The sequence below is a fragment of the Arachis hypogaea genome, chromosome 13, assembly GCF_003086295.3.
Source record: "Arachis hypogaea cultivar Tifrunner chromosome 13, arahy.Tifrunner.gnm2.J5K5, whole genome shotgun sequence".
Lineage (NCBI taxonomy): Eukaryota > Viridiplantae > Streptophyta > Magnoliopsida > Fabales > Fabaceae > Arachis > Arachis hypogaea.
Genome location: NC_092048.1, coordinates 37,633,865 through 37,645,704, shown reverse-complemented (window position 1 = coordinate 37,645,704; position 11,840 = coordinate 37,633,865). Strand labels below are relative to the sequence as shown.

The window sequence follows — 11,840 nt, the reverse complement described above, 5'->3', positions numbered from 1 at the left end:
ACCCCAAGTATTTTCCTGGCGTGTCCCATGTTGCCATTCCTAAAATTTCTTCAATGTCAACTCTTGTTTGTATCGGCACTTGGCTTCCAAAGGAAATGCCTGACTTGTTCATGTTGATCATTTGTCCGGATGCCTCTGTGTATTCGTTTAGCACGGTTATAATCTGAAATATCTCCTCCTCCTTCGCCTTCGCAAATATAATGCAATCGTCTGCGAACAGCAAGTGAGTGAGCGCCGGAGCTGTTGGGGCTATCTTTAGACCTGTTATATTGCCTTTCGCTTTAGCCGCCTCCATTAGAATCGTCAATACCTCAGCTGCTAAAATGAACAAGTATGGGGATAATGGATCCCCTTGTCGAAGATCCCTTTGAGGCTTGATCTTCCTCGAAAGCTCTCCATTGACCTTTACCCTATAACTTGCACTTCTTACACACTTCATTACCAAGTCGACCCACTTTTCGGCGAAGCCGAATTTCATGAGCACCTTTTTCGAGAAAATCCCATTCAAGCCTGTCATATGCCTTGTTCATGTCTAACTTGATTACTATATTTTGTGATCCCTCTATTCCTTTCTTATTTAGACTATGATAAATTTCTTAAACAATTACTACATTATCTTAAATGAGCCTTCCTCCCACAAATGCACTTTGGGTTGGGGACACTATATCCTCGAGGAGCCCTTTTAGCCTCAAAACTATGACCCTGGTTATAATTTTGTAAATGAAGTTACAACAACTAATTGGTCTTAACTGATTAAGTTCTTCCGGATCCTTGACCTTTGGAATTAAAACAACTATGGTTTCGCTAATTTCTTCCGGTAAGAACCCACTCCGAAAGAATTCTCTGACTACTGCACATACCTCCTTCTTGATTATCTCCCAGTATTTTTGATAGAATAGTCCATTCAGGCCATCTGGTCCAGAAGCCTTGAGGCTACCCATGCTAAAAACTGCTTTGCTGATTTCCTCTTCTGTGACCTCTGAGATAAGCTCCCTGTTCATGTCTTCCGTGACTCTCACTGGAATATTGCTTTGGACTGATTCATAATTCCTTTTGTTATTGGAAGTAAAAAGCGCGTCGAATCGTTCCTCTATGTGCTTTATGATATCTTTTCTATCCTCTATCCATGAGCCTGCCTTATTTCTAAGCTTGTCGATTCGGTTCCTTCCCCTTCTTTGAATAGTTGTGGCATGGAAAAATGATGTGTTCTTGTCTCCCCATTTTAGCCACTTCAACCTGGCTCTTTGTCGCCAATATTTTTCTTCCTGTTTCCATAATGCAGCTATATTCTCTTTTATCTGCTGTATTTTCTCCTGCTTCTCTTGTGTTAATTCCGAATCTTGTAGCTTCTTTAATTCCTCCTTCAGCTTGTGTATTTCTTTATCTGCTCGTTTAAGTGTCTTCTTGCTCCACTTTTTAAGCTCCTCTTTACAATTTTCCATTCTTGTTGTTATTCCTTTCCAGACGCATCCTTGGACGTCTTCCTTTTCCCATCCCTTTCTTACTGTGTACTCGCACTCCTTATGATCGGTCCAAAAGGCCTCGAATTTGAAACTCTTCTCTGTCCTTTGAACTTGATTTATATCCAAAACTAATGGGCAATGATCAGAACTAATAGGCGGCAGAGCTTTGAGTGATGCCTACTGATACAAGACTCTCCATTCCCAATTGACTAATGCCCTATCTATCCTTTCCCTGGTGATGAATCCATTCCTCGGATTTTCGAACCATGTGAATCTTCCTCCTTTTATATCTAAGTCCATAAGGTAATTCTTATATACAAACTGCCTAAATTCTCTTACCTGACTTTGTGGCTTTGGATGTAGGCCAATTTTCTCTTCTTGGCTTAAAATGTCATTGAAATTTCCTATGAATAGTTGTGGCTCTCCCCTGTTGTTGTTGTTGGCTGTGATAGCTCTCCATTGCTCTTTTCTTCTTCCAAAATATGGGTTTCCATATATGAAGTTGCACTCCCATATTTTTCCTTTTCTATCATCAATACGGGCTTTTATATGATTTTCACACCAAAAATAAATATCAATATTATATATTTCATTCCACAAAAGGCATAGCCCTCCGGACAGTCCCCGGGGTTCTATGTGAAATACATTTTCAAAATGTAACCTTCTTTTCAACTTCTTAATGGTACTATCTCTAGCTCTAGTCTCCATTAGAAATACTATTGCAGGCTTCAATTGTTTGCACATGCTGTGCAGTTCAGAAACTGTCACGGGAGCCGCCACCCCGCGGCAGTTCCAGCTTATGATGCTCATGGTTGAATTGGGGGCATGTGTAGGCCCACCTCCTCAGCCATTGGGTCTTCCAAGTCGTCTCTGATCTGTGATCCTTCCTCATGAGCTCCTCCTTCTATTAAGCTTCTGCTCCATCTATTTTTTTTTGTTGGCCCTCCACATCTGCATAGCTTCCTCTTCTTCCTTCCAGAGTTTTGCAATCTGCTCCTGTTGGTCCTCTTCCCTTCTTCTTTTAAGCTTTAACTTTTCCTCCATTCTTTGGACAAGTTCTGTTTTGTATTCTCTGGCCACTACTATTACTTTGCTATTTTTCTGCACTGTTTCCTCTTCTTCTTCTGCTAGTTCTACATAATAGAAGCCTCCTTCACTCTCTGTGACTATTTGCTTGTCTCTCTGTTCAGATTCTCTCTCATTTGTTTTATAGTGTCTAATTAATCCATCAATGTCTATGTTATTTCTTTTTTGGACCTCCTCTTCTGCTTCTTTTTCTATGCTTTTCTTCATTTTCTCTTCAGCCATGTTTTTGTTGAACTGCTCCAGTATCTCTCTAATGGTAAGATTCTTTTCTTCTTCAAATGGCCTACTTCTAGTTTGTCTATTTCTATCGGGCCTTTGGTTAATGAAAGCCCATGCCCCTCTTTTTGTATTGTTTATTTTTCTCATACTTGGTCCACCTTCCTCTTCATGCTTCCTAGGAATCTTGCTACTGTCCTCCACATTCTCTTTTGTCTTTTCTTTTTCCTTGGCCTCATTCACGTTTTCCATTGTTACTGACTCACTGGCTTGCTGATTTTGTGGGATGGCTCCTTCTTTCTTCCCTTTTTTGTGATTTGCTGTCCCATCATCATTTAAACTGAAGATATTGTTGTGCTTCTCTCTGTTCATTCCATCATCATCAGCCCCTTCGTATTGATCTTGCACTTCTTGTATTGCCACCTGTCTCTTTCCCATTTGTTCTTATGGATTTGCTGATCTGTCCCAAGATTTGCCAGAGGCACTAGTTTGAGAGCTTTTCACACCCGCTAGATCTGACTTCCCTCTGTCCTTCTGTGCTTGTCTTTTCAGCCACTCCTTCCCTTGCAAGCTTCTTTCACGCGCCTCTCACAGCTCCTCCACCCAATTGTTTTGTTCCTCCTTTCTTCTTCTGATTCCTGACTTTTTTGCCTCATTCTCTATCAATCTCAACCCTGGAGTTGTGAGTTCAGGCCCATATCTAGGGATTTCTGGGTTTACTAATGACCTTACTAGCTCCTCCTCACATGCTCTTTTGTCATGCCCAATTCTACCATACTTATAACAATAATTATATAATTTTTCATATTTCAATTCAGTCCATGAATGGCTTCTATCATTTCTTTTAAACCAAAATCCAGTTTTCAGTGGTGCTTGAACGTTTATCTCCATTTTGACCTTCAGAAAGGATCTAAGCATGTTTCCTTCAACAAAGGGATCTTCAGCACTTATCACTCTCCCTACTATGACTCCTATTTTCTCAGCATTTTTTATGTTAATTTTATCATAAGGTAAACCATGTATTTGAACCCAAATAGGAAGCTGATTGTAGTTTACCTCATCAATTGACAGGTTTGGTCTTCACCATTGCAGACTCAGTATATGCCCTTCTATTTTCTATGGTCCACCTTCATACGCTCTTCTAGTTTCCTCCTGACTTTTGAAGTTCAAGATAAAGGAGTTTGGTCCTGCATTAGTGATCACCAGACCCTGTGAATCTCCCCACATATTGAGGATCATTTTACGCACTGTGACTGTATTTAGCACCTTATCTGTCAACACCCTGCCAACTAGCTTCTGATCTGTATCTCCATGTTGAGCTGGAGAATCTTCTAGGTCTAGAACATCCCCTTCCATGGCTACATTTTCTATCCCTTCCATGACTTGCCTTGTTGAGTTGTGTTCCTTTTTTCCGTCTCTATTAGTTGTTTTGGCACTATCTTCGAACTTGTATTTGAGCTGGACTTGAATAATTATTGTGATTTAAAGACTTTGCTTGTCGAAGCAGTGTAGCTCCACTTCTGGAGAGCGTGAGGCTCCACTCTTGGAGAATTTGTAATATGATATTAGTTATGCATAGAATTGGGGTAGTCAAATTTTGGGTTGGGCATTTTTGTTTTAGATGTGGGCTAAATATGTGTATAGTTGATCCAGACAATTTTGGCACAAGGCCTTTGATTCAGGCATGCAATCTTGGCATAACGCCTTTTAATAATAATAAAGTTTAATTATTCTGTTTGTCTTTATAATTTTATTAAATTTGTAATTAGATTTTATATTTTTTAATTAAATTTTTATATTATTTTAAATTTTGTAATGAAATTTTTTATAGTGTAAAAATTATTAAAGTTAACTAAAATTTTAATATTTTTTTGATATAAAAATGACTTAATTATAATTTTGTAATTATATCTTTTTCATGTCAAAAATATTAAAATTAATAGAATATTATTTTTAAAAAATATATGGTCAAATATCTAATTAGATTCTTAATTGTGGATACCTTCAATTTGTGAAAAAATATTCAGTTAATTCTAATAATATTTACACTATGAGAGATCTCATTACAAAATTAAAAACAGTATAATAATTCAATTAAAAAATATAAAAATCTAATTTTAAATTTAATAAAATTATAATAACTAACAGAATATTTTATTATTATTATTATTATTATTATTATTATTAAAAGGCCTTATGCTAAGATTGCCTAGATCAAAGGCCTTATGCCAGGATTGCTTGGTTCAACCATACACATATTTAACCCACATCTAAAACAAATAAAAAAGCCCAACCCCAAAAACTGACCAACCCAATTTTATGCATAATTAACAACATATTAATCCATATTAATTATGCCGCTCCATGTAGAACGCATAAACAGATCCCATCAATCTAACAGATTCCTGGCACACCTATTTCACCTCAGTTTATGTCTATGTGTCTGGCAACAACAGTACCACACGTCCCTCTTTGAGTCTACAGCCAACCCATTTCAGCAGGTGCAAAAAAAAAAAAAAAAAAAAAAAAAAGAAAACTAATCTTCGGCATCCTAGCACAACCCAAGAATTTAATGTTTAGTAATTGTGGTGCTGGATTATCTCAGACCAAACAATATTTAAAAAAAAAAAGTTAATTTGCATCTAAGAATATATATAAAAAAATACTGTCTCTCTTATTTTGACAATGTCATTTTTTTTTTTCAAATTCATAAAATATATAATATAAAAAAATTATATTTGGAGTGTGTTTAAAAATAAGAATAAAATTATTATTTCTCAAATATATATTAAGGTTGTGATTAGTAAAAGTTTATAAATTTTTTATTTTAATATATAAATAAAAAATGCATTAAAATTTTAAACTTTTAAGGTATATTGAAACGAAACTAAAACGCCAAAAAAAGTTGGAAAAGAATTGTTTTGATGTAATAAGATGTGAGATAGTGCCTTTGGCGCCACATCCCGTCATTGAAGAAACACCGTTATTACAAGGTAAAAATTTTGGTGTAGTTAATTTGACGTGAAATTAAGAATCATTAAATGATTTAATAAATTTAATTAAATTATTATTTAATTATTTTTAACTATTAATTTTATATAAAATTAATTGCACTTAAATTTTTATTTTATTATAAAAAAAAAACAGTTGTTTACATCACAAATATTGAGAAAATCTTTAAAAATCTCGTTCAACTTTCATGCTTGTCACAATTCAAAAATAGAATAATAATAAATAAAAAAAATAATTTCTATTCGTTATAACATTTAATGTGTGCATAAAATTAAAGTTTAATTTTAATTTACTGATTATATAGTATTTTATATTATTGTATAATTATATCTATTTTTTTATAATCATTTATATTATATTATTAATATAAAAAATAATTATTTTTATTAATGTAATATCACATCATTAGATGCAACTATTTTAGACTAAAAATCCATCAAAATTAAATTCTAAAAATTAAAGTAACAGATAAAATGAAACACTCCCATTTCTGACGCGGACTGATAGAGGCAAAGAGTTGTTCCTTTATTGCTGCCCTCTTTCAAGTGATGCATGTTGCATATAATAAAAGAAAGGCATTTAACTGATTCTAAATTATATGCTGATGAATTTTGTGTTGAACTCTTAGAATTTATTTAAAAGTTATTAACTAGAGAGAGTGCATAATTAAATCCCCACGAGTTGTTCAGTCAAAATTCGGAAAGGAATTTTGTGGCTGACTAGCAAGAATCAACTGCAGATTGATGAATTGTTGTTCCTCTAACTCCATCTTCAGAATTACTTGCCCTCGATTTGCGAAGTGCTATTTGACTTGCCTTCACTGCATCCTCTACTGTAAGGAAAAATGATTCTTTTCCAACCCTCGAAACAAATTTGGCTGCCACCATTTTCTCTAATACCTCTATCCTTGGGTTCACAAATGACAACTACAATATGTAATAACATACATTATTTATTTATTTTTTATATCAATTCGTTATGTATTCAGTGTGTATATTGTAGTGTACCTGCATTCCATTATTTTCAATGGTTTTATTTGTTTCCCATAATCCTTCAAGAGAAGTGGTGTCAATGGATGTCACTCCTGTAATATCCAGTAGTAGCTACTATGATTAATTATATATTTCCAAATTAAAGAAAGATTTTATTATCTCCAACCTGACAAATCCAGTATGATCTGCTCAACAGTAATTCCAGTAGAGTCTTCTTCACATCGAATGTACCTCATAATTCTGATACAAATATAATATAATAATATATTTCAATAGGCCAGAAGTAGGGACATACATATCAAAATATAATTCTGAAGAAACAATTTTACCTTTCTTTGACATAATTAGAATTCGCAAAATACATGGGAGAACCAAGTTGAACAATTAGAATTCCTGGGAGTGTTGAAACTGTATATTGATCAGTATCTCGATAGCAACCCAAGTCAGGTAACTTTCCAAGCTTACATGAATCGGGCCTTGCCACATATAATAGTGCTCTAAGAATGCTAAGACCCACCTTCATTAATTATTTCACATAATCTATATATATCAGGTCTTATGTTCCAATGTCTAAGAGTTTGACAAGTTGTAAATATAATAGATATAATTAGAGTAGTACTTACAGAGATCATGAGACCAATGTCCAAGGCTACGAAGATTACTCCAACGAAACCAGCCATGCAAATAATGAAATCAAACTTGTCAACTTTATAAAGATGAACAACTTCAGCATAATTAAGGAAGCCCAGCACTGCAGAGATGATGATAGCTGATAGAACAACAAGAGGTGTATAACCAAAAAGAGGAGCCAAAAACTCAAGAGTGAGTGCTACTAGGAATGCTTGTACTAAGTTTGACATCGCAGTCTTACACCCTGCAATGTAATTCACTGCCGTTTTCGAAAATGGTCCTACATTAAAAAAGGGCCAAAACAATATTAGCAATAAGGATAATATTAGGCTAAAAAGTTTAAAGCATTATGCATGCTTAAACTAATTGATTAATTACCAGTAGTCAAGTAACATGAAGTAACAGAACCACACATGTTCATAAGACCAAAAGCTATCATCTCTTTGTTCCCGTCATGAGGCGTGTTTTCAACCACAGCAAAGCTTCTTCCTATTGCTATGCCCTCCGCCATGGACAAAATACCCGTGATAAAACCTGCTCTCAGCACCGGTGCTAAATATTTGCTGTCAAATTTCAAGTATTTGATGGTAAGAGGATTTATTCCTCTACTCAGGTGACCCACAGTTTGAATTCCATGTCGTTTTCCATTGACCAGGTAAGTAAAGACGCCACCGACTATTACAGTTGTCATGGGAGCCATGGCTGATAGCCAAAAGAGTTTCCGGTTTCTATTTCTCTGAAAGATTATGTTCAATATCGGAAAGAGATATATCATACTCATTAGTCATTGGTGTATTTACTTAATAATTTAAGACAGCATGGTGAAACAAGTAGGTACCATATTTTGATAAATCACAGTATCGTTTATTTAATTTCTTTCTTATGTAAATTAAGAATTAAATAGGTGCAGCAGAGACCTGGTGTTTGGTAAACTGCAGGTAAGCAAGGAAGAACAAACCCATAACTGTGGTTTCCCACCTTATCTGTCAATAGAGAAAAAAAAACCCCAATTATTTGCTTAGACAAATTATTTAAAAAAATTATATATATATATATATATATATATATATATATATATATATATATATATATATATATTAAAAATAATTAATACGAAATAAAAAATGTGTATAAAAAATAAGTAATACTAGATAATTATTTTTTTCAATTAAAATTATTAGTTAATTTTTCTAAAATTATTTTATTTATTTTCAATTTTAGAATTTAAATTATACAATTTTTTTATTTTTTATTTTTTATTAAAAAAATATATACATAAATAATGGCGCAGATTATTTCCGCTAAACTAAGGTTATATAAAATGATATGATTCATACGTGCCTCATGTCTATAGGTCCATATGGACTTGAGCACAGTTGTGACGCCAGTTTTATGTGCAAAATGTTTCAAGCCGAAAATGCCCTTCAGCTGTTGGAGGGTAAGCATTACTGCTGCCCCTCCCATGAAACCTGTGATGGTTGAATGCGATAATAAATCTACTAATATACCCAACCTGCAATGATTTCACTGTTAAATGTCGTGCAAACCACACCACAATAGTAGAGTGAAAACAGCTATTTTATATTGAAATTTCTATTTATTTAGGTATTTCTATTTAATTTATCTCATTAAAAAAATTATGTTATGCATTGATAAAATAAAAACAATCAATGGTATATTATTACACAAACAAAAATAACTAAACATACAAATTCAATTGGATAACTATATATACTGTATCAAAATTAAATCCTTTAAATATATTTATTAATTTTTATTGTTCCTCTTTAAATATGTTGTATTAATTTTTACAGAAAATTTCACACAATATTATTCTCTTGATTAGTTACATGCCTTTAGACAAGTGCCATAGTTTTTTCTCCAACTGTTTACTCCATCCTATTTTAAAGTTGTTAAATTTAAGTTCATAAACAAAATTGTTATTTATACATTAAAATTAGTTATTATATATTTATGTATAAATATAAAGAATGTTAGAAGTTCATGTATCAGATTTTATTATTTTTTATTATCAATTAATTATTAATATTTAAAAATATAACATAAAGTATGTTGTTAGATTACTAGATTAAAATAACTAGACTAAAGGAATTAAATTGACGGTTAAATAATGACCAAAATAATAAATTCAGATATTTTTTGGTATTTTTCTATGAATATATGTATAGTTTAACTCATTTTAATATGTATGGTTAAGTACGATTTTGGTTTTAAACTTTAGAGACGATTTTTTATGCAAAAAAAGGTTGAAAACGAAAAAAATTTCAACTTATATTTTAGAGACTAAAATCGTATTTAACCCTTTTAATATGTATTTTATATTTTAATATGAATTCTATTTTAATGACTAATTTTAATAATAACTGATTTTAGTATACATCTCGTACTCGATTACTCTCACAAAGGAGAGTTTAATTAAACTTGTGGAATTTTTTATACTAAAACGTATTCCATATGTAGTAGTGGAAATAAAAAAGGTTGGTTACCTGAGGAAACCCAAACAAGTTTGGAAGAGGCCAGCAACAAACGTAGTTGTCAAAACCAAGTGAAGATACAATATGGGGTCTTCTTCTGGCCTTACCACGGTTGAAATAGTTTGAGATATAAGCAATGATGCTGATGCAATTGGCCCCACTGATAAATGCCTTGAGCTCCCAAATATAGCATACACAATAGGTGGCACAAAACATGTATCTAACCTCACAAAAGAACACAATCAGCTTCATGTGAATAAGTTGATATGAAACCACATAAATTAAATAACAAAATCAATCATTAGGTATTTATTACATATCCGAAAACATGTATTTAATTTATTTTTAATATTTATTTTGTATTTTAATATATATTCTATATAAATTACTGATTTAATAAATAATTTTTTGTTTATACGCTAAGATAGATTAAGTTAACCAGTGAGAACAAGTTGATTATTACATAGGCCAATAATGGGATGAAGATCAGCAAGTTTTGCATAGCTGATGGCTTGGGGAACGGCGATACTGGTGGCGGTGATGCCGGCGAAGAAGTCGGAGATGAACAAGCGCCAAGTGTATGTCGGGAGCCACTGGAAGATTGGAACCAAGTACTGAAGCCATTTTATAGCTCTAAACAATGGCTTCTCCTCTTTCTTAATCTCCCTGAAGGGATCGTCAGGGAACAATGTTTCTTTGAATCCTGATTTCAATACTTTCAGAAATCCTCTCTGACCAGCAAAGTTCACTGCATGTGGATCTTCCGGGTAGCAATTGCTATAATCCATCATCCTCATGATTATAATTAGCCCTAAAAAATAACCAAACAAGGTAAATTATATTAAGTGAAAACGTACACGCCAAAGTAACCTTAAATTAATAATGAACTTGAAAGTTTTAATTTGTTTTATTAGTACCCTCGGCATTCAATTCGACCGTTGAAGTGAAATGGAGAATGGTAAGCAGTTTAGGCTCTTTATATATAAGAATTTGGCCTTTAGTAATCGTTTTGAGTCTTAGAATAAACTTGAAAAAAGTTGCCTCCAACCGTTCAGATCAATCAAAGTAGAGTTCAATACTTCATCGTAAAGCCGCGCCGCAACACCAATTTCACTTTCTTGATCTCACATTGATATATTATGGTATAATAATCTAATATAGATTCTGTTCCTTTTGATTATTATAGGGCCACTATGCATGTTTAATTAAATAATTAATTCGTATCAAGAAACTAAGAGAGTTGTTTTACATACAACAAAAGATCGTTATTAGTACATAGGCAAAGTGCAATCAACATAAGAATTTTATATGTATTAATAATAGAAAGATGTATAAAAGAATTGTATGCAAATATCATTTCTTCAATCAATATGCATATACTAATAAATGCTCCATGCAACTTGAAAATTATGTAGTAAATTTAGCCACTATAAGAGTTTATTGTTCTTTACTAACACTTTTAGCTATAATGTATGGATACTGGCAGAAATACGGAATACGACATAATATGTGATACACGTATATACATAAATTTAAATTTTTTATAAGATACAAGAACATGATATATATATATAATATAAAATATTTTTTACATAAATTGTAATAATATTTTGATATTTATTCATATTAAAATATAAATTAATTTTTAATTATTTTAATATTTTTTAATTATATAGAGTATTTAAAATATTTTTTATTTTAATAATTAATAATACATACTATTTCTAAACCCATTTCAAGAATACATGTTAAGAATGAGGCTAGACATGCTGACATGTAGTGATATTTAAGTGTGTCTAAACGAGTCTAGAAAAAAAATTTTTATTTTTTATTAAAATACTGTTAGACATAAAAGACATGCGTATCGGATGAATGTCGATAAATGTCGTGTCCAAAATATATTTAACATGCGGACATACAAATCACAGAAGTGTTCATGTTTTATA

At 32.4% G+C, this 11,840-nt stretch overlaps 2 protein-coding genes across 2 annotated transcripts; both read right to left on the bottom strand.

Moving 5' to 3' along the window:
- Window positions 1-617: 617 nt before the first annotated feature.
- Window positions 618-2,273, bottom strand: LOC140177564 (uncharacterized). The gene is made up of 2 exons (XM_072210687.1): window positions 1,803-2,273; window positions 618-1,640 (listed from the first exon to the last, which is right to left on the bottom strand). The coding sequence occupies exons 1-2, from the start codon at window positions 2,271-2,273 to the stop codon at window positions 618-620; spliced, it is 1,494 nt and encodes a 497-aa protein (XP_072066788.1).
- Window positions 2,274-6,281: 4,008 nt separating this feature from the next.
- On the bottom strand, window positions 6,282-10,966 carry LOC112738121 (probable sulfate transporter 3.5). Its single transcript, XM_025788417.2, has 11 exons — window positions 10,812-10,966; window positions 10,358-10,705; window positions 9,907-10,114; window positions 8,741-8,912; window positions 8,317-8,382; window positions 7,778-8,135; window positions 7,393-7,679; window positions 7,099-7,286; window positions 6,936-7,009; window positions 6,785-6,861; window positions 6,282-6,703 (listed from the first exon to the last, which is right to left on the bottom strand). Exons 2-11 carry the CDS (start codon window positions 10,689-10,691, stop codon window positions 6,497-6,499), a joined length of 1,971 nt encoding a protein of 656 aa, XP_025644202.1. The 5' UTR covers window positions 10,692-10,705; window positions 10,812-10,966; the 3' UTR covers window positions 6,282-6,496.
- Window positions 10,967-11,840: the final 874 nt, after the last annotated feature.

Excerpts from the sequence above, each read along its gene's own strand:
- LOC140177564 (XM_072210687.1), bottom strand. The coding sequence starts at position 2,273 with ATGAGCATCATAAGCTGGAACTGCCGCGGGGTGGCGGCTCCCGTGACA. Across the intron at positions 1,641-1,802 it reads ATCCAAAGCCACAAAGTCAG|GCATCACTCAAAGCTCTGCC; the intron begins GTAAGAGAATTT and ends TTGTATCAGTAG.
- LOC112738121 (XM_025788417.2), bottom strand. The coding sequence starts at position 10,691 with ATGAGGATGATGGATTATAGCAATTGCTACCCGGAAGATCCACATGCA. Across the intron at positions 10,115-10,357 it reads TCATCCCATTATTGGCCTAT|ATACATGTTTTGTGCCACCT; the intron begins GTAATAATCAAC and ends TTGTGAGGTTAG. Across the intron at positions 7,680-7,777 it reads TTCATGTTACTTGACTACTG|GACCATTTTCGAAAACGGCA; the intron begins GTAATTAATCAA and ends TTTTTAATGTAG.